The sequence below is a fragment of the Manis pentadactyla genome, chromosome 10, assembly GCF_030020395.1.
Source record: "Manis pentadactyla isolate mManPen7 chromosome 10, mManPen7.hap1, whole genome shotgun sequence".
NCBI classification, from domain to species: domain Eukaryota; kingdom Metazoa; phylum Chordata; class Mammalia; order Pholidota; family Manidae; genus Manis; species Manis pentadactyla.
This window is the reverse complement of record NC_080028.1, coordinates 79682419-79705450: the sequence shown is the minus strand read 5'-3', so window position 1 is coordinate 79705450 and position 23032 is coordinate 79682419. Positions and strand designations below refer to the sequence as shown.

The 23032-nt window shown below is 43.1% G+C and overlaps 1 protein-coding gene across 8 annotated transcripts in view; it reads left to right on the top strand.

Moving 5' to 3' along the window:
- The window catches only part of ARHGAP17 (Rho GTPase activating protein 17), a 96131-nt gene that overhangs the window by 46464 nt on the left and 26635 nt on the right, over positions 1-23032 (top strand). For all 8 annotated transcript variants that reach the window (XR_008992148.1, XM_057487056.1, XM_057487055.1 and 5 more), the window contains 9 exons: positions 4578-4651; positions 6387-6498; positions 6753-6829; positions 9880-9991; positions 14233-14301; positions 14461-14542; positions 19335-19462; positions 20920-21031; positions 21580-21661. Coding sequence is in view for 7 of the 8 variants with exons in the window: in XM_057487056.1 (XP_057343039.1) it covers positions 4578-4651; positions 6387-6498; positions 6753-6829; positions 9880-9991; positions 14233-14301; positions 14461-14542; positions 19335-19462; positions 20920-21031; positions 21580-21661 (848 nt within the window). In the remaining variant the exon portion in view is untranslated. The remainder of the gene's footprint in view (positions 1-4577; positions 4652-6386; positions 6499-6752; positions 6830-9879; positions 9992-14232; positions 14302-14460; positions 14543-19334; positions 19463-20919; positions 21032-21579; positions 21662-23032) is intronic.

Here is a 23032-nt window from a genome sequence, read left to right as displayed (position 1 = left end):
AAGCCCTGTTCACAATGATTTTCTCCAGGTGCTTTTAAAGACTCAGTGAGCCATTTGTCATTGATAAGAGAACGGGCATGTCAGTTAGGAGTGCTTTGATGGCAAAAAGCTGAAAATCTGTCTTAAATTGACTTAGAAAACAGAAGTAATTTATTGGCTTCTAACTGAAAAGCCCAGAAGTTGGGATGGACTTGAGCTAAGTCATGGTGTAGCATTTCAATGATGTGATCAGAATCCCCGTTTTTTCCTTCTCTCCCTCCTGCTGCCTTTATTGTCTGCTATATCCCCAGATGGGCATCCCTCATAGTTGCAAGTTAGCTACCAGCAGCTTCCATGAGCAACTTACTTCCTTATACATGTCCAGCAGGAGTAGGGAATGCCTCTTCTCAGAGTTTTCTTAATTGAGTAAGAAAACCTTTTTTTCCAAGCCCTTGGCAAGTAGAAGTCCTCTCCATTGCACTAATTTGTACTGAGTCATATTTCTCATTCCTGACTTTTCCTGTGCCCTTCTAGGTACTGTGGCTAGTGGGTGAGGTTGGGCGAGGAGAAGAGATGCGCTGGTTGACTTAAGCTAATCAGGGCTTGCCCCGGAGCATGGGCTGTGGTCCTATGTCCAGATCACAGGCTTTATTGAGAGCAGGGGAGACTCCTAAGAGAAATCAGGATACTGTTACAGAAAGAAAGAAGGGTAGACTCTAAGGAGGACCATCAAATATCTACTCTAGGCTACATTTGTTCAGAGAAGGTCCCCATGTGCAGCCAGCAGAGCACAGCAGCTTTTGTTCATTGGTCCCTACCGTATGAGCACATGCTAACCCTCAGAAACCCATATGACATGAAGATGATGATAGTTTCAGTGGCATACGAGAAAGCTCTGAGTTGCTATATTTTGTTTGTGTCTGATGTCTCAAAAGGAAGAACTGGTATGCAGATGATCTATGCCACTCTTATATTTCCAACAGATACTTGTGCGACATCTTGACAGCAGGGTTATTCTGCTCTTGCACAATACTTAATTTTCTGCAGTAATGTAATCAAAGGAGTGGAAGTTTGCACACACCTGTGATTATAGGAATGCTCGCTGCAGGTCCTGCCCATCAGAACTAGACCCAGTGCACTGGTTCTGCTCTGCCCCTGCTGCTCTTCCTCATTCCGTTGCCATGGTTTCTGCTCTGCTTACCCTTTTAACATTGCTTCGTAAGATTCTGTCCCTCTCCTCCTTATTCCCACAGTCTCCTCCTCTATGCTCATGGTTTCTAACTGATGTGTTTATGCCAGGGACTTGGAATCATTTTCAACCAAGCAAAAAAATTCCTCTCTTGAATGTCTGTTTTAGCAAGCATAACCAGTGCTTCCTTCTGTTTTGAATCTTGAATTCCACACACTGTATTATGCAAGCTAGAAAATGTATAGTTATCTTAAATTCCCTTTTATTTTATCCTCACCCTCCCATAGCTGCTTGTTTAGCAAGTCGTGTGATCCTCTGTGAATATATTTTTTAATTCCTTACGTCTGCTACATCTCTACCACCTTTACCTTAAAGCAAGACTTGTTTACCTTGCACCTGAACTGTCAAGTCACCTCTGAGCTGTTTCCTGCCTCTAATTTCCTTCTTTTCCAGCCTATCTCCAACCTGATCACCAGAGTTGGTGTCTTGAAAAACAAATTGACCCTGCTATCCTCCTACCTAAAAAGAAGCTTAGCTTAGTTGTTCTCAGCAGGGACCCAGATGCACTCCTGAGGGTATTTGAAAATCTGTAGAGGCATTGTTGGTTGCCATAGGGACTGGAACTCAGTACTGATATTTAAGGACCAAGAGGACTTAATGTTCTTCAGCACCTGGAGGGATAGTTCCTTGCTGGAAGTGTCCTGTAATGCCCGTGGTGCTTCTTTCCAGGAGCACTGGCTGGTTCCTGTTGCCTGGCGTAAAGCCCAAGATCTCTTAACAGAGTTAAGCCCTTGATAATTTGATTGCATTTTTCCTTTATCAGTTTTGTCATCTCCCATTTCTTCCCATTCATACTATCTGCCATTGTCCTTCACATAGTGTGTCTTCTTGTTACTTTTGGCTGCTTTAAGCATAGCCCAGATGTCACATATATTCATTAAAAAAAAAACAAGTATTTATCAAACATCTACTATGTACAAGTAAGTGTAAAGTGAATATATGTACATATACCTGGAGATATAAAATGGATAAGATGTAATCTTCACCTTAAAGGTGCTCACAGCCTGGTGCAGAGATGCGCACAAGTGGATAATTATAAAACAACATGCTGAACAAAATATGCATGGGGCATTTTGGGAGGACCAAGAATGGGCACCATAGGAGAGTAGAGGCAATCAGGTGAGGCCTCCTGGAGGAGGTGGTGGCCCAGAATAAAGGAGGGAAATGAATGGCAGGTGATGGGCATTATAAGCAGCAGGGGCAGAGGTGCCTGCTCTCATTTCTAAAGCCTAATGCCTTGGCCTTCCTTTTCCAACGTCAAACAAAAGTGCTAAATCAGGGCTCTGAGGATGTCTACGCTCTGCATGTGGGAAGAGGAGTCGCCATGAAAATAACAGAAGAACAGGTGACCACAGAGGTCCTGTGACATGGAGAATATCGCAGCAGTCTCCGGGGCTCCAGAGTACATGGAAAGAGCCCCCCGAAGACCCCACAGAGGCTCCCACACATGTGAAGGGCAGGGATTGGAGGGAAGAGGGACTGAGCAGGTGGCCTTCTCAGCCCAGGCCATCAGCATGGCAGAGCTGTACTGTCGCCCATAGGAGACCTTGAATGACTCCTTTCTCTTCAGTTGGCATTAATTTTATAAAGTATGACTTTAGGGCCTTTTAAAGGAAACCCTGGTGCTAAAGCTATTCACACCTAGGAAGAGCTCAGCCTCATCTGTGGAGGAATTTGATAGTAGTAGGCAGCATCTTCATTTACCAGCTCAGGTGTTAAGTAGAATGCGCTTTATGGACATCAGGAAATAGGACTATTGTGGCTTTGGGGTCAGGGCATAGGGCACTTATAGCTGGGAGCTTGAATGATTACTCAAGTAGAGTTTATCAGAGTAGACTCCCTTCTTTATTATTTTTTTCCCCATCGACCCATAGAGATCCAGAGTTGCACAAAGTATATTTCTCTTGATTATTGCCTTTATCCTAGATTTAAATTCCCTTAGAAAAGCATAACTAAAATGTACGAATTATCCTCTTATCAGGATCAAAACACACTGCCCATTTTCTGATATCTGCCTAGTCTAAAAGTATGGAAGCTGGGACTATCTCCTTGTGGGGCAGGTGAAGCCACTTATTTATTTATTAGAAAATAAGGTCGGGGGAGGGGAGATGGGTAACTATATTTGTTGTTACATATTCTTAAATGCCAGTGTCCTGCTTTGAATAGGCTCTATATTTACGTGGTCAAAATCCCGAATACATAAAAGAACATAGTGTCTTTTCCCATCCTATTCCCCAGGCACCCTATTCCCCTTACCAGAACCACCACTATAGGCAGTTTCTTGGGTAGCCTTCCAGAGATATCCTTTACAGTACAAGCAAATGCAGGTATAAGTATATCAGTGGAACCCTTCAGAAGCAGGAAAGGCAGGTGGACATGCAGAGGTCAAGGCACAACAATACTGCAGCAATATCGAAGCTGTGTCCTTGACATGAGTGCCCTTTCTACTGGGAAGGCAAAATGACATGGGGTGCTACAACATCAAACGCAATTTTTGTTAGCAGATGATGGTGTTATAACCAACCCACTTGTTACTTTCTAGGCCTCTTCTACGCATATTCTAAGATAAGCCATCAGCTGGTGGTGGTGGAAAGACACTGAACTGGGGCTCAGGCCACCACACTGAGGGTTGCCTCTGCAGCCCTTCACCAGGGTGCCCCCCTAGGCCACCTCACCCCCCTGAGCTTCAGGGTCCTTGACTGTACAGACATTAATCGTATGATTTCAGCTGGTCATTTCCAGCTGAAAAAGAAATCTCTGCTTGGAAAATGAGTGGTTTTGTGCTTACCAACCTTAAAAAAATTTTTTGGATACTTAGCTAGATATTTTTAGATATTTAAATAAAGGTAAATCTTTATGATTACAGCCAAATGCAGAGCCAGTTTAAGAATGAATATTCTAGCAAAAGTCTTTGAAATTGAGCACTTTATTGCATTTATTTGTTATGATAATCAGAGAGCAAGGTCAGTGTCTTATGTCTGCAGTGCCTTGGACATAACACACACTTGATTAATAATAATAATAACAACAACAACAATAATGATAGCAGCTAAGACTTATTGAGTACTTGCGTGTGCTGGGGTGCTAGGTACTTGATGTTGAATATCTCCTTTAGACATTAGGCAGTCCTTGGACACTCACCCTGTAATCATCCCTCTATTCCAGGCATGACAAAACTGTCACAGTTGGAGTCACACAAATCATACTTTTTACACCAGAACCTGAGTCCAGACAAGCTATCTCTTGTACAGTTTGCCTGGAGGAGAAATCAGTGAATGGTGATCTGAAGCAGGTAATGGGACTGGGTGTCTATAATAATGAGAAAAACACACTGTCTTCTCTCTTCCAGAAAAAACTCCCTCTGACAGCTCTTGCGCAGAACATGCAAGAAACATCAACCCAGCTGGAAGAGTCTCTCCTGGGGTAAGAGTCGGCCACTTTCAGGAAGAGAGCCAGGCGCCCCGTGGGTCAGTGGAAGTGGATGGATGGGTGGTATCCGTGGCAGCCATCTCTGTGACAGAAGGATCATGAATGTGATGGCATGGCTCATCTGCCAGGAGAGCAGCACAGGCTCTGTGGGAACAAGTGAGGTCTAGGCTACTGGATGCTGGAGAAACTTCCTTTACTACCAGCAAGGCTAGAGTTGGGTGGTAGAAAGGGCCACTAACAAAAGTAATTGATAGGTCAATATTTATTCCACTAAGCTTGGGAATAAAGAACTCAGCCCTTCCCTGTTCCAGCTGTTGACGCAGATTCATAAACTCTGACTACTCCCTTCCAGTCCTTAAAAGTCACTTCCTTTAATGGTGTTCACCCTATTGTCAATGGTGATTGTCTCAGATCACATATTTTCTGTATTATTTGGAGCTTTTTCTTTACATTGGGCATGTATCACATACATTTTAAAAATCTAATAATGTATCTTTTCATTTTAAGAGGGAAAGTTGACCCTTCCTTCTGCTTGCTTCTCTATGAGCCCAGGGTCCTTTAACCCTGTCTGCCCTCTCCTGCTGTACCTGGGGCCCTGCTTCCCAGCTGGGCATGGCCTTTGGTCTCCTCAGTCCATTTCCTGGGGTCTTCCATACGCTGTGCCCTACAAGTCTCTCTTTGTTCTCTGAAGGATAATGGTTTCCTCCCACTCTTCACCCTTCCTTTGTGCTGTGTGTGCTCCTATACTTGGGGGTTCTGGGCCTGCATGCTAGGCACATTCCTCCAGCCTGAATGTGCTTCCATGTTTTTTCTTCCTCATGTTGTTGCTGTCACCATCACCACAGTTGTTGGTGGCGTGCTTGCTATGTGCTAATACTGGTCTGTGTGCCTTCCAAGTGATAACTCATTCAGTCCTCAGAACACTAGGAGGTAGGCAGTGTGACATCCCCATTGTATAGGTGAGGAAATTGACAAACTGAGAAGGTAAATAAATTGCTCAAGACCACACAGCTGGTAAATAGCAAAGCCTGTATTCAGACTCACGTGGCTTGGCACACAGATCATGTTCTTATCTAGAGCACCATGGCTACCACACACATTTCTCATTCCACAAGAACCCCTCAGAGAGCTAAAGGGGGAGGGCTGAGAAGGAAAGGAGAGAGGGGCAGTAAGAAGGAGGAACAGTTATAGAACATCCATATCCTTTGCATGAATACTTTGTGTGACATCAGCTGTATGCTCACAGGAAACATGGATTTCATGTGACATGGCCCTTACATGTCAGCCAGCAGAAAATCAGCCCTAGCCCCTAGCGTTAACCCTGGAGGAGACCCTGCCTGGGCTGACCTCACTAACAGTCATAAAGTAACATGCATTGAACTTTATGTACAATTTTAAAGATTTTCAGGGTGCTTTTGAGAACACCTCATCTTCATTTTCACATGATCTAGAACCTGATCCTGGAATGAGTTGTGACCTCATTGTTTACACACCCACCCCCTGCCCACACACACACACAGAGTACATACCAGAGGTAGTCTTCTAATTTTAAAGTACCAATCTGTGGGCTCACATTTTAAGATGCAGTCAACTTATGATACTTTTCATGCTCTGTTGTGTGGTGCTCCACTCTGTTTCCATCATAAACAGCGGAACTGGCTCAGGAGGGCAACCAGATACCCAGTTTAATGAACACATATGCTTGTTGTGTGGTGTCTTCTTTTTAAAGGAAGATGCTGGAGATGTGTGGAGATGCTGAGAATCAGCTGGCTCTTGAACTCTCTCAGCACGAAGTCTTTGTTGAGAAAGAGATTGTGGACCCACTGTGCAGCATAGCAGAGGTGAGTTTTTGCTGTGTGGTGTAGAAGTGGTGCAGGCTGCAAGGTGAATGGTTCATATGTATCTGACATTGTAAAATAATTGAGGTTTTTAGCTTCAACATACACTTCCTTTTGGAAATAAAGGGAGTATATTGAGGGCACAAAAGCCTTGGTCTATGAGAAAAGAAATTGCAATAAATATTGCAACTTTGAAATGTTAAGCAAAAACCCCCAACGCTTATCCTGTTTGGTATGTGGCATGTTCTTCTTTCTAGGTGGAGATTCCCAACATCCAAAAGCAGAGGAAGCAGCTTGCTAAATTGGTGCTAGACTGGGATTCGGTCAGAGCCAGGTAAGGTAAAGCCATAAAAATAACCAGTAGTGCAGTATTCTGTCGCTTCCCCAGCAACCATCCTCATCCGCACACAGGTGAGAGGAAGAACACTTGGTGGACAAAATGGAATTTGTCACAGATTCATGCACTTGACCTATAGACCCAGTCACAGCCTGCTTACACCTGCTTTAGGCCTCATTCCCTCACGCATGGCAGTGGGGGTAATTTAGAACATCCTGTTCTTAGTGAACTGATGGTGAAAGGAGACAAAAGAAAAAAGAAACCTAAGTAAGGGTTTAGGGGAGAGGGGATAGTGGCAGACAGCTCTGAGAGTGTTGCTTGTGAGATAGGGTGTAGGAATAAATAGATCTGTGATCTTAGCAGCTCCTGAGGGTCCAAGTCAAAACCCCATGTGGCTATGATCACCTTCACCATCACGTGCACTCACCTAGGACTAAGAAGGCTGCCCACCTGTGGGCTGATGTCAGAAGAGCAGTCTGGGGTGCTTCTCAGCCGGGCTCCAGGCTCAGCTCTATCCTTGAGCATTTGTATCAGTGACTTACCAACTTTCTCCTCAGGCATATGAGAGTGGGGATTGGGAGGCAGCCACCAGCCCCGTGCTTTCTCTTACTTCATCACAAGGATTGACATGCCTTTTCTGTAAAGAGCCAGATAGTAAACATTTTCAGTTTTGCAACCCAGATGGTCCCATTGCAACTATTTAGCTCTACAGTAGTAGCATGAAAACAGTCCTGGACAGTACATAAATCAAAGCATGGCTTGTTCCAATAAAACTTTATTTACAAAAACAGGTGGCTTTGCCAACCCCTGCTTTGTTAGGTCTTTTAATTCTCTTTGCAGTCCTGTGATGTAGATAGACAGTTATTTCTGCTTGGCAAATATATGGAATTACAGCAGTCATTCACTGAGTTTCTATGTGTCAGAGGCTTTTATCACAGATTTAGAAAATCTGTAACAGTGCTTCATTTCCTTGTGCCTAAGATGCTATTGAGTATCACTTGCACCACTGACTGGTTTAATATCTGCTTTTTTTCGGGGAAAAAAAAAGAAACACCTGTCCATTAAATGTGCAAATCAATTGTTAAGACATGTCCTGATTTAAGAAAGGATAATATGATAAAAGGAACATGTGGGAATTAACATGGTAAAAATAATTGTCACCACCTACTGGACTTTGCCACATGCCTGGTATTGAGCTGCATACATGAGCTGTCAGCTCACCGATTCTCTTCACCGATCCCTCTTCATTGGCTCATTCATGTTTTAGTAGGTACTGACTAGGTGCTTCTGTATGTCAGGCTCTGTGCTGGGTACTCGATGCAGAGGCCCCTCCATGAGAGCTGGCACGTGAATGGTTATGTAACACCCCTATTTTTGAGAAGAGGCATATTTTACAGATAAGGGAAAAGCCTGTGCAGAGTATCTGTATCACTTGCCTCATGCCTTGGAGATAATAAATGGCAGAGCTAGGATTCTGACTGTAAAGTCCATTTCTCCTTGTCATGTGTATCCATGTGGTTAGAATCCTGCAGGCCAGGACTGCGGTGAGGTAGATCTTTGCTCAAGATAAGGAAGAATGTTTTAATGGTTAATTAAACAAAGCCATGAATGCTCCCCCACTGGAGTGGGTTGAGTGATGCTTAGATGCTTCTCCGCCAGGAATTTGACACCTGCAGTGCGTGTGTCCCCCGGGGGATTGCAACACTCACTCTCGATCCTGCACTCATGGTCTCATTCACTCAATTTATCCAAGTAGGAATTAAGAGAAACTGACACTGTTGAATATTACTTCTTTACTTTTACTTATTTCTGGATTTTCTCTGGAGGAAAATTTTAATAACTAATTAGTAATTACTACTTAATTCCTAAGTGGGAATCCATTATATGCCAGGCATCGCACACACACACACACACACATATTTGTTCTCACCTTGTGACAGTTCTTCAAGGCAGAGGGTGTTCATCATCTTAGTTTTACCGATGAAGCAACTGAGGCGCAAGGGAGGTCATTGTCCACACTCACACAGTTGCTGAAGGTAGAGCTGAGTTTCAAACTTGAGCATGTCAGACTCCAAAGTCCCTGTGCGGTCTGCTACATAGCATCTCCAGGTTTGCTTCAGCAGACTTGCTGAGGCCTTGCTGTGGAGGAGTACATCCCATCAGGAATGTGAAAGTGGGCAGAGCATAGCATTTGGGGGGCAATGGAGCAGTCTGGGAAGCTTGATCATTTGTTAACATGGGTTCTCGGGCTGCATCTATATAACATCCGTGCTTAAATTTAAAATGTTAGAACTTTTCACAAGAGCAGACATACTCATATTCAAACAGAAGTTAAAGCACACTTGAAAACCAAATGGAAACTGTTTTAGAATATTGCCCCCCATACACTTTCCCTACTCTTGCAACAGTATAATTCTTTTTTTTTAGCCCTTTTGACTTACTATAAAAAGAACATAAATATTCCACATTATCTTTCAGATTTGCTGTAGGTATTGTCTTTAGAATGTTAATTCTTACAAGGGTTTTAATTCTTAAAAGTGCTTTCATAGTGACCAATTGCTAGCTATGTGTCTGACGTTCTTTTACTTGCTGAAAGTAATCACAGGTGAATTGGTAGCAGGAAGAGCCATGGTGTCCTCAAGAACAGGAACTGACTCCCAGTGGCACAGAAACATTCCATATCAAAGCAGGAGAGCACGGGAGTGTTTCACAGCGAGGATTCCATAATTGGACACTATAGGAAAAGGGTTTCATGGCTTACTTTTCAGCAGTGGGGTGTGTATGAGACAAAACATGGTAGATCTTGCTTGGAGCAGACAGATACTCCCAGCACAACAGGGTCCTGTGTTGTGGGAGGCTAATGTCTCTTTTTGTCTGCTTCCATTCTTAGAGGACAAACTCAAGACAAGCTGGCATCCTAGGTACTGAATAAGTCTCCCAGGTAGAATCAGGTTTGGGGAGAGGGTCTGTCTCCATTAAGTCCTTGACTTCATAAGGTTGAGTAGTACTGCTAGATCTCAGAGACCGACTATCCCCATGTTTTGCAGGTGGAACCAGGCTCACAAATCTTCAGGAACCAACTTCCAGGGGCTTCCATCAAAAATAGATACCCTAAAGGAAGAGATGGATGAAGCTGGAAATAAAGTAGAACAGTGCAAGGTACAATAATTCCATAAATATGTACTTGCATCAATCTGGTTTTTGCAAATAATGGTTGAAAGGTCAAATAAATGCACATTACCAGTGTTTTCTGTAATTCCTATCAGAACACTCTGAATGATAGTGAAAGTGATTTTTATTTTCTTCTTTCTCTGTATTTATTTTCCAAAACCTGACTTTATAGTCAGAATAAAACTTAGGATATTTTTTAAAACTTTACAAAAATGTTCAAGCCTATTTAAAATAAAGAATATATGCAAAAAAGGAGAGAGAATCGTAGCACAACATATCATAAAGTTACAGCAATTAAAACAATGCACAATAGGCATAAAAATAGATCTGTGGAATAGTATAGGTTTTCTAGAATGAATGCTGTTTAAAGGTTGAACATATAGTAAAGGGGTCATCATATATCCATAGAGAAGGGAAGGATTATTGTTTAAATCTTGCTAGGAATATTGGTTTGTAACTTGGAAGAAATATAAATTTTCATTTCATAAAATAAATTCCAGATTAGATGGTTGAGTGATCTCATTCTCCATGCATCTATATATGAAGATAGATGTTTATTCCAAATATTATTTGAGGTGGTAAAGAAACAGGTCTTTGGTGAGTCTTGAATCATCAACCTAGACTTTTCCCTCCTCTTACTATTCAACATTTTTCAAAAGTGTTCTCTTTATCCTATTAGGTAGGATTTAGTTTATTAGATATTTTAGTTTAGTAAGGTCATGCTATAATTTGCTCTTCAAGATAATAAATCTTGATCAGTTAACTGCAGTAAAATGACTTGCAAAATAATAATGTGGGTAAGAATTAAGACAGAGTTCACAAAGTCATGCCGTAGCCTTTGCATTTAAAAAGATGACATCCAGATATACAATAGGAAAATGACAGCCTCTTCAACAGCTGGTGTTGGCAAAACTGGACAGCTACATGTAAGAGAACAAAACTGGATTACAGTCTAACGCCATACACAAAACTAAACTCGAAGTGGATCAAAGACCTGAATGTAAGTCATGAAACCATAAAACTCTTAGAAGAAAACTGGAAAAAATCTCTTGAATATAAATATGAGCAACTTTTTCATGAACGTATCTCCACGGGCAAGGGAAAAAAAGCAAAAATGAACAAGTGGGACTCTATCAAACTAAAAAAGTTCTGTACAGCAAAGGACACCATCAGTAGAACAAAAAGGCATCCTACAGTATGGGAAAATATATTCATAAATGACATATCCGATAAGGGGTTGACATCCAAAATATATAAAGAGCTCACACACCTCAACAAACAAAAAGCAAAGGATCCAATTTAAAAATGGGCAGAGGATCTGAACAGACACTTCTCCAAAGAAGAAATTCAGATGGCCAACAGACACATGAAAACATGCTCCACATCGCTAATCATCAGAGAAATGCAAATTAAAACCACAATGAGATACCACCTCATACCAGTTAGGATGGCCACCATCCAAAACACAAACAACAGATGTTGGCGAGGATGTGGAGAAAGGGGAACCCTCCTACACTGCTGGTGGGAATATAAATTAGTTCAACCATTGTGGAAGCAGTATGGAAGTTCCTCAAAAAGCTCAAAATAAAAATACCATTTGACCCAGGAATTCCGCTCCTAGGAATTTACCCTAAGAAAACAGGATCACAGATTCAAAAAGACATATGCACCCTTAAGCTTATTGCAGAACTATTTATAATAGCCAAGAAATGGAAGCAACCTAAGTGTCCATCAGTAGATGAATGGATAAAGAAGATGTGGTACATATACACAATGGAATATTATTCAGCCATAAGAAGAAAACAGATCCTACCATTTGCAACAACATGGATGGAACTAGAGGGTATTATGCTCTGTGAAATAAGCCAGGTGGAGAAAGACAAGTCCCAAATGATTTCACTCATCTGTGGAGTATAAGAACAAAGCAAAAACTGAAGGAACAAAACAGCAGCAGACTCACAGAACTCAAGAATGGACTAACAGTTACCAAAGGGAAAGGGAGGAAGGGAGAAGGGGAATAAGGGGCATTACGATTAGCACACATAATGTGGGGGCGGGGCACAGGGAAGGCAGTATAGCAGAGAGAAGACAAGTAGTGATTCTATAATATCTTACTACGCTGATGGACAATGACTGTAATGGGGTATGTGGTGGGGACTTGATAATGGGAGGAATCTAGTAACCAGTGTCGCTTATGTGATTGTATATTAATGATACCAAAATAAATAAATAAATAATAAAGTGGGAAATAAATAAACTGTACTGGGAAAAAGAAAAAAAGATGACACCCAGATACATGTTTCTGATAAAATAGTTTCACACTGGCTTATTCCTGTTCAGAAGAGTTGTATGTTTGCTAGTGTCATTTACCCAACAGTCTTCTTTGTGTTTGGTCTAACCCAGATCTTGGCTCTTGGCTACTTATTGGATATAAATTTGGTTAGAGGTTTGGGGAGTCTGAACTGATGCATTAGCCTGATGTCTCTTCTCTCAACTTCCACACTGTGGCTTGTCATTTCAAATGGTGAAAACTTTTGAAAGTATTTTCTGTTTCTTTCTCTCTTTATGTCAACCTCCAGGTGCTTTCCTGAGGTTTAAGTTCTGCCTTACTGATTCTCTCTCTAGCTTTGTGTGATCTGCTCTTTCACTAACTAACCTTGAGTTTTAAACTTCATTTACTCTGTGTTTCATTTGTAAGGTTTTAATTCTTCAAGTCTGCCTTTTCTGATAGTGCATTATCCTTTTCTAGAGCTTATTTCTTCTAAAATGTTTTTAGCCATTTTGCATACTTAGTTTGACAGTCTTTGGTAGCTCTGTGTCCTGAGCTCTCTGTGGGAGCGGTGGAAGTTCGCTCTGTGGTGGATTGTTTCCTCGTGTGTTTCATAGTTTTGTCTGTGAGCTCATTTTAAGAGGGATTTTATCTGTGGGACTCCTGGGGATTTGGGAGTCAGTCTCCCCAGAGATTATCAGTTGGAGCCATTTTTAACTAAACTTTCTCAGTTTGAGGATTCCTGACATAGTCTAATAAACTCAAATGTCAAACCTTCATGAAAGCAGGTCTATGTTTGTGAAATCTCAGGGAGATGTTTTGTTCTTTCCCAGACCCAGAGCCCAGTGCAGAACAGACATACTCTCAATTATTTCCATGTGCTGCTGAGCAAATGTTCTCTAAGTCACCCTTTCATTGAGGGTGTAAGTATCTGCAGAACTGTAGCTTTCTGTGTGTTGCGTGCGTCCCTGCCTTGGGTACAGTTCCTCACCTCACCAGCCCAAGGCTTCGCAGTCCGTCGCCTCGTCCGGTGTGACTGCCAGACTGGGACACCTTGGCAACTGAGATCAGCAGACTCACCCCAGGCCACGCCCAGCTTCTGCTTGTGCCTGGCTTTTTCTTTCCCTTCTCTTCTGTCTTTTTCTTTCTTTATCCTTCTCTTTTTCTTTCTCTTCTTTCCCTCTCTCTCTTCTCTCTATTTTGGGGGCTGAGGGTGAGGCTCCATGAGTTTACTTGGTTACTTTCCCTGTTATTCTGAAAGGATGTTTGTTACTCCTAACTAGCATTTCCAGGTTTGTTCATAAATGAGAGGGCCTTTGTGTTAATTTGAACACCTTGATGCTGAAAACAAGCAGTTCATTAAAATATATATATAAATATAAATATATATATATATAAATTCTAATGTATATATACAAATTGAAAATATGTGTCCAATTGCCTAATCTATCACTTTAAAATGAATTATTTAATTTTTATGTAATTCATTTGAATTAGTTCAAATATCAGAAGTATAAAGCAATGTAAGTGAAGTCTTTCTTCCACCCCTGCCCTCCTCCTGCCTTATTTCCTCACTGCCAGCAGGTAATCAATCACCATTCCTAATTTCTTGTTTTTTCTTCCAGAGATGTTTTTTTTACAAATATGGCAATAAAAAATGTGACATTTTTCCTTTCCATTTTTACCTAGGTGGTAACATTACTGTAAATAGAGCTCTGTACTTCACTTCTTAACAAGGTTTGTTAGCACTGTATCTTGGAGATCTTTCCGTGTTGTTCCATAAGCTCCTGTTCTTTCCTGATGTCCTAGTGTATGGCTGTGCAGCCAGTTGGTGGACATTCAGTCTGGGGCTGTTGCCACCACATTTTGTTCTAGGAGCTCATGGAGACTAATTCCCAGGTGCCATTTTCTTTCACCTCTTCTTTCTTCAGTGACATACCTTCTTTTCCACTTAACCCAGGATCAACTTGCAGCAGATATGTACAACTTCATGGCCAAAGAAGGGGAGTACGGCAAATTCTTTGTTACGGTAAGCACTTTGCCTTGACAAAATATTAAAACATTGTAAAAAGTTGAGTCATTTTAGCTTTTTTGCAAAAGATTTCATTTTTGGTTTTGCTCAGCCATTGTGTGTGTGTCCATCCAATGCTAACGTTACTTTTGTTTTTGAATGTGGGTCTGTTCTCAGTTATTAGAAGCCCAAGCAGATTACCATAGAAAGGCATTAGCAGTCTTAGAAAAGGCCCTTCCCGAAATGCGCGCCCATCAAGGTAATGTAACCCTCGTGCTGGCTGATGCCTCTCTTGCCTTCTGCCACCTCTCCCTCTGTTCTTCTTCACCCTGACTCCTTTGCATGCATTTCCTTTGGATAAAGCTCTGTCTGCCTAGGGGAGTACTATTTCCCAGCATAATTTCATCTTTCCTGGCTGCATTCTCTAATTTCTTCCAAATGCAAATTAATATACTAATGGAATGTATGCAATTCTTCTGAAATTTTCAGTTGAAGAGAAAGCTGGACCCTTCTGGAGAGTGCCTGTATGTTTTTCTGTCTTGTAAATAGGTGCAAAACTAACCTCTAGTTATCCTATTCCAAATCAGTTATTTGTTTCACAGGGCTTAATTCTGGCCCTTTGACTCCAAGAGCATATATTCTAGGGAAAATATTTTGGAGTTTCCAGAAGAAATTTTAGAGGCCCAGTTCTTGATCCCCCATCGTCAGGCACTGAATTGTAAGCCCATAACCACTTCTTTCAGGCCTCTTCCTTGTCTTGTATACAAGGCTCTTGTTCTTATCAGCATTCATATTTTGCCTGCCATCCTTAAACACATTGCAGTTTGACTCACCAGTCATGAGTGGACTGAATTATCCCTGGATGTTTAGTTTTAAGTGAACACTAAAAGCTTTTGATTCTCATTTGCTCTGATTTGCCATCAGAGCATCTGCCAACAGAGATAATAAACATAGAGGCAGAAAATTGCTCCGTCTTCTTTGGGCCTATTACACTATTTTGCTTGTGGTTCAGACCCAACATTTGGAGCTTAGGTTTCCCCTGCAGAACCATTGGTCTTGAAGAGGATCAAGCCAGGTGCTGAGTGGGGTGACTCTGATTGTGACAGAGCGTGAGCAAGTGTGTGTTGTTGGGTGCGGAGGGTGGGGGGCAGGCTCGTGGATGTGCACGCACACCGGCACCCTCAAGAATGCCTCTTCTCCCCTAAACTTTAGGAGGTCTTGACAGGTTCTGGCTTTGCCTCAAAGATTCTGGATAACAGAATTAGAAAATTCAGTATCTTGACTGATCACATAGCCAGATGTTCAGTATTGCGAGTGCCGTGTGTCTGATTTACTCAGCGACTCTTCGTAGGATGAGCTGCCCTTGCTTTCTTTTCCTAAGTGATCCAGTTTCCTGGCTTGTCAATGACGAGGTTGAGTCACCATGCAGAGGAATAAAGCTGCTGGAGAACATTCAGTCCTGCAAGAGGCAGACTCATGCTGGGCAAGTTCAGAGCATGCATTCATGGGATACCTACTGCGTGCTGGGCCCTGCCTAGAACCAAATAGTAAACATCATCATCTTAGCCTTTGAGTGGCTTAAAGTCTTAAAGAGGTGTTTCAGAGGTGAAAGAGGTGACTAACAAGCATGAAAGAAAGACTGGATTTTGTTAGCAGTCCTTTTTCTTTTTTTAACTCTCATTCTATTCTCTTCCCAAGGCTGTTGATATATTTCCCTAGAGAAATATATCAGAAAGTTACAGGGAACTGGAAGGGGGCTGGGAAGAGGTCTAGGATGGAACAAGGAAAGCTGGTGCTTGGGGAGGAAATCCAGTGAAGAAAATATGATGCATCTCTCTTTCTAAGGCAGCTGCCTTCACCTGAGCCTTGGAATTCAACCCTGTCCACCTCTGCCTGTCCTTGTGTCTGCCTCTTATCTTGGTGCTGTCTTCCTCTTCCTTTTCATTCTCTGTTCTCAGAAGACTCAGTGGGTTGTTATGATTTTAAAAAATTAAACAAACATGACCCCTCTGCCCCCTGTGCCCTTGCACACCCTGAACTCATACTCATGGCCAGCTGGGTATCTGCCTGTAGTCAGCATGGTGTCCCATTTAATCTCCTCCTCTATTTTTCTGGTAGGCTCTTTGAATGACTCATTTCCCATCGCACTTCGCAGTCTGGCTTCTAGTCCCAATCACTGCTATTAAAAATAAAAAATACTCCAATTTCTAGTGGACCGATGGCCTCTTAATTGTCGCATCTTGGCATTTGACATGCCTTGGGCCATCTCTTCCTTGTTTAAATTTTTGCCCTCATATCACTTGATTGTTTCCTTTCATTGTTAGGGCTGTGTTTTCTCCATTTTTGTTCCCGCCCCAAGAGTTAGCCTTTCTGAGGTCCAGCCCTTGCTCCTGTGTTTTCCCCCCGCTTGTCCCCACTTTCTGCCTCAACCCCTCATTTGACAGCCTCAGTCTCCCCTGTGCCTCAGTCCTGGCATCCTCCTCTGTGTCAGTTCCCTCTGAGAACTGGCTGTCACCTGAAACCCACTGCATCTCAGAAGGCAAGCTGAGCTTCCCCTGCACCAGCTGGCCTCGCCTCCCAGGTACGTTTTCCTCCAGACCATCTGGGTTTGAGACCTCGGAGCTGTCTTCTTCCCTTCTCACGCTCTGTCACCAGGTCTGCCCATTATACCCGCTGCTGTGCCTTCCTCTAGCCTCCTGCTGTCGCGGTCCACCCCCTGTCCTCACCACCTTGTGCCCCAGCTGTGGAGTAAACTGTGAATTCTGACACTCAGGGCCCCCGACTCTTCTCAGCCTCAGTCTTCTTGGTGTGTTTCACTCCTGTCTGTCCTCTAAGAACCCTCCAAGCCCCTCTCTTGAGAAGCCTTCTCTGACAACTGAAGTTGACAGTGAACACTTTGCCTCTTGAACTGCTCTAGCATTTATGGTCTACACCAGAAGTCACAAACAGCCATGTCTCATTTAAAAAAATCTTTTTAACTAGCTTAAAAACCAGACACTTTGACATAGCAGTCCTGATTTCTGGCTTCTCCTGAAAGTTCAGAAAGCCTGGTGGCACCAGACCTGCCTCCCCCACGGCAGCAGTGGTCTGGTGCTGAGGAGCAGCTGCTGCCCATAATGGGCCGCATGCCCCCTTGGCTGGTCAGCGCCTGAGGAGTCTGTCTGGCCCCTGTGGACAATGGCATTTGCGACCCTTGTCTACACCATTTCACCATTTTTTTGCTCTGACTTAGCAAACATGTCCTGTCTTGTTAATTACTGTCATGTTTACGTGTATGTCTGTATTTTCCTCACGATTAGATTGCTCTCACCCCGAGAGTGGGGCATCTGTGTGCCTCTGGGTACCCGCTGCAGTGCCTGGCACCTAGTAGGTCTGTTGTTTGAGAGGCCAGCACCTTGGGTGGAGTCTGCCTCGGCAGTTGTCTCTGGGTCAGTGGTTCTCCCATCTGCCCTCTGCTCACGTGACACTGAGGCGGGGGGGTGGGGGCACACCATTCAGTGTGTACTGGAAAGTTCAGCGGGGGTTTGGATCCCGGCTGGCTCTCAGCACCAGGCATGTGGTGAAGGTGACGGCAGGTGCGTGTGCAGAACTCCCCTGGGTGACTGATGTATCCCTGTGGGAAGGGTCATGTGGCCATTGTCTGCCTCTTTTGAGAATCATTGCTTTAGATAAAAGGGACAGAGTATTCAAGGTAAGATTTGGCCTCTGAGAGGACCTCCGCAGAGCTCTATCTTCTGAGAAGGGCAAAATCCCCAGACGCGTTTTCTATTAGGAATTACACTGGCCAGGGGCCTGGCCAAGGTGAGGGGGGCACCTGACAGTTCTGAGAGTGGCCTGCTCCTTGCTTTCGTCCACTGCCTCCCTTTCCCTCACCCCTTCCTTCAGCCTCTACCCACTTGCTCTTTCCATCCATTGGTAACTTTCACAGGCTCTCAGGATGTGGGTTTGTGGGACTTGACATCCCTCCCCTACGTGCAGATCAAGTGATGGCCCTGTTCCTGCTCTGACCAGGGGAATGTGTAAAAGGACACACTAGAGTATCACCTGCTCAGAATCCAAGATTTAAACAGCAAAGCTGCTAAAGGACAGCTGTCTATGAATGGTGCTGAGAGGGATGTGACACCCTGCCTGTCTCTGGGGAAAAATTAAGTGTTCCTCAGTGGAGCATTTTTCAACCAATTAGTTTTCCCTCTTTAGCTTTGTGTGCTTCTTGATCTCTGCAGCTCCCACAGGCAGGCCAAACCCAACCCAAATACTCCTTATTCTAATTAAATGCATCCATTGTCCAAATTCCTGTTTCTATTTTACTGCTTCACTGTTGTATTTCTGCTGAGCTGCCTCAAATCCTTTGTGGAATGAAGCAGAGTATATGACCCAAAAAATAATATAAAATATTGCTTTACTGCTGTTAGCACAGCCTTCCCCTATGCTACTATGGGACCACAGATACTGCATTCTTTCCTACTCAGCATTTTCTTGACCTGTTTGGGGGTACATATACGGATTTGGAAGCACTGCGTGTCACAGAGATGTTGCATTTAATAAGTTCACATTGACCATCTCCAGTCTTGTATGACGATGCTTGGCTTATGTTTAAGATTTTAAAGAATTTTTCCTTTTTTCACATTGAAGGAGTCTATTTCTTGTCCTCTAGGTAGGAGGCCAGTGCTGCTCTGCATGGCTAGAATAATTTCAGTGAAAACACTGCACTCATGAATCCTTGGTTTTAGTGTGAAACAGCCCGCCTGTCCTGTGTAATGAGGGCAGGATGCTGGGGGCAGGAGTGCCATTGCAACATCTAGGGGCACTCTCCTTGGGTGCCACATAGGCATGAGCAGGGCTTATGTGCTGCAAGTAACCTCCTAGCTTCGCATATATTTTTGCTCTGATAAATGGTAAATAACAAAAGCGAATCAAACAGATGTTTTCCCTTTTTCCAAAGCTTCAACTCTACCAGCCTGCTAAAAAAATTCCTTGTGGTAGTTTGGGGAGAAAATAACCGTGATGCCATGAGGTTGTTGGGTGTCTTACTGAGTGGCTTGCTGCTCTAGATAAGTGGGCTGAAAAGCCAGCCTTCGGGACTCCTTTGGAAGAACACCTGAAGCGGAGTGGGCGTGAGATCGCACTTCCCATCGAAGCCTGTGTCATGCTGCTGCTGGGGACAGGCATGAAGGAGGAGGTGAGGGGACCTCAGGGTCCTGCATGCCGAGTCTCCATGCCCACAGCACCCTCCTTTCTCACATAGCCACTGTTGGAACCATGAAGTCCAGTGGCTTTCGAACTTTTGTCACTGTGACCCACATTTTAAAGTTTCACTGAGACCCTATACATTACATCTAGTGTAGGCGCACTGTAAGTGAAACAGGCTTCATGGAATAATATTTCCCTTTCCTACTTAGAGCACACTTGGACTTTTTTGTGTGTCATATGATCGTTTCATTGTAGACTCTGGTTGTGACACATGAAAATGAATTTTATGATGCACTAATGGACCAGAGCTTCTGTGAACTTTAGTTTTTTTATAGCAAGAATCTTACATTTGTGTAGTACTGTGCAATTTTTGGGGGGCATTTACATACTTTATTGTATGAAATCTTTACCCAAGAAACACCTGTGCACCAAGCCCGCCAGGTCTCATTTCTCCTGTGTAGACAAGGAGTGCAGCGCAGAGTTCACACTGGGATGGAGCCAGAAGCAAAACACAAGTCTTTTTGATCCTTTTAAAAACCTTTCACTGAAGCAGAATTTACACACAGAAAAGTGTATGTATCATAAGTGAACAGCTTGGTAAATTTTCACGAACTGAGCTGGCCTGTGATCATCACCCAGATAACCCAGAAGCCCTCCCGTGTTTACTTCCAGTCACTTCTCCCCACCCCCATGATGTGACCCCAGCTTCTGCTAGCCTAGATCAGCGCTCTCATCCAGGGCCAATTTTTTCCCCTTCAGGAGACCTTTAAAGTCTGGAGACATTTTTGATTGTCACAACTTGGGGTGGGGGTGGGATGGGCAGGGAGGAGTTGCTACTGGCATCTGGTGGGCTTCTGGTCTACATCCTGCAGTACCAAGGATGGCCCCTGGAACAAGAAATACCTGGCCCAAATGCCAGCACTGCTGAGGCTGGGAAGCCCTGTCTAGATTAATTTTCCTCAAAACCCAAGTCTTATAACTCCTGGTCCAGGGTCTTCAAAGTCCTGCCTCTTTGTTGAGCCTTCATGTGTTTTCTGTCCTTTTTCTAAGTAACATTTAACATTTAGGGCAGTGAAAGTGACCCATAACCTCATCTGGCAATTTTTCCTGAGATGTCAATTTAAAAAATATATATCCCTAAGTTAAAAAAAATCTATAATAATTAACCTTGTGTAAGTATAAAATACAGCTTTTAAGTAGACTTCTAAGGGGCGTGGATATTTTTGCAATGGGGCTTGGAAGATTCAGTAAATGCTGGCCAGCCTGTCACTCTGCCCCTGCCTGGTCCCAGCCCTCTACAGCCCTGCAGGGCAGCCCACGTTGCTGTGCTCCGAGACAAGGTGTGCTGGAGTCGGTGCAGGGCAGAGGGCTCTTCCACCACATACTGACACTCAGTGTATGGCTCACACCTTGAGCTTGATACTAATGGCTTTTCATTGTCTTTAGGGTCTTTTCCGAATTGGGGCTGGGGCCTCCAAGCTAAAGAAACTGAAAGCAGCATTAGACTGTTCTACATCTCACCTGGATGAGTTCTGTTCAGACCCCCATGCTGTAGCGGGTAAGCTCCAAGGGGTCCCCCTCCGGTGGGTGGGGAAGTCTTATCTCAGACAGCTCAGCAGTTAAAAGTCCAACTCTCCTTTCAGGTTTAAGTGACAAAACTGAAATGACAAATAAAACTGTAAAAGGGTACACACACACACACAGACACACACACACAGACACACACACACATCTCTTCTATTCCTGTTTTTTTTCCTTCTGATTACCGAGTAAAAAATGTAGTTTATGATCTAAGTATTTGGAGACCTGCTTGTATTTTCTTCCCTTTTCACCTTCAAAACCTCGATCTGCCTGGGGAAATGATATCTATTAAGAAGATGGCTTTGAAGCTAATTTTATTTTCTGTTGATCTCTCAATATATATCTTGTAAGAGACAGCATTTGTTTTAGGAGCATTTCATTCCCTAGCCACTCTTGCCAATTCATAGTTTGTTCTATATATCTTGGAAGATTGTGACTGAGATAATTTCAATTTGCAAAATAATATGTCCTGAAATTCCCAGTCTTACCGCTTATCAGACTTAAAGAGAGTGTTAATAATTTCAGGTGCTTTAAAGTCCTATTTACGGGAACTGCCTGAACCCCTGATGACTTTTAATCTGTATGAAGAATGGACACAAGTTGCAAGGTAGGTTTAAGCACTGAGTTTGAAGAGTTAAAGGAAATGATATAACATTGTTTTCCATTTGTAAATCATCTTACTTATGGGGAATCATAAAAAAACACACAAATAGCATATGTGTTAAGTAACATGTACCTGAGTTCTTAAGTTCAGGGTAAAAATATTGAGTATTATCAATATTAGAGAGGGAAGGTCACCACTTACACATTGGCTTCAGTTTGTGTGATTATGTGGCTGGAGACATTAAGTGGTACCTGCATTAATGGACTGCCTCATCAGAAACCCCTTTTATGTTGAAGAAAGCCCCGTGACTGGGGATAGGTGTCATACTGGCCCGTGGCAGTGTGCTTGTTGAGCTGTGTGGAAACTCATCTGGGCAGTGATAAGATGTTGATGTTGTTAGTAATAATGGTTAATGCTTACTGAGCATTTACTGTGTACTAAGTACTGTACTAATCTTCATACCCATTTTCTGCTGTAATCATAATTGGTGTCTTAAAAGGCAGATGTTGTTATCCTCACTTCACAAATGAGGAAACTGAGGCTTGGGGAGGAGCAGGGTCAGAGTAATAACAAGTAATTGGCAGAGTTGGAATTCAGACCCGGACCCATCTGACCCAAAGATGGTGCTTCTGTTCTTTATCCCTTACCCTCCCTCCCCACTTCGGTCTGTCTAGGAGTAGTTGGTTTTAAGCAGGGCAGCCTTGTTCAAATAGTTCTAGAGGCTTTTCTCTGGCTGGCCGGCCTGTCCTCCTTGTCCCTCATGGTTCTGACTCACTCATCTCCCCTCCCCTCCTACCTTGTCCTCCATCTCCAGACACTGTCACCTGGGTGACATAGGCCATGATTAAAAGAAGCTATTTGCTCTGATCAGTTATATATAGTTTACCCTTGAACAACACAGGTTGGATCTGTGCAGGATCCATTTACATGTGGATTTCTTTCAATAAATATATTGGGAAAATTCTTGAAGATTGCTAACAATTTAAGAAAAAACATTTTCTTCTAGCTTATTTTATTGTAAGAATATAGATAGTATATGATATGTATAACATATAAGATATGTGTCAGTCAGAATTGTTTATGTTCTTGGTAAGGCTTCTGGTCATCAGGCTATTAGCAGTTAATTTTGGAGGGAGTTTTGAGTTCTGCACGGATTCTCAGCTTTACCCCTTGTCATACTCAAGAGAATATTAATAATTTTAACTGCATGGGGGGCCAGTGTCCCTAACCCCTGCATTGTTAATGGGTCAGCTGTACTTCAGTGGGATGATCCATCTCTTGTCACTTTAACCAGGCATTTGCGTTTGAGCTTTTCCTCTGTGGCTGTGGAATGAGAGACTTTGTCCCTGGTAATGGTGAGGTTTTTAAAGTAAG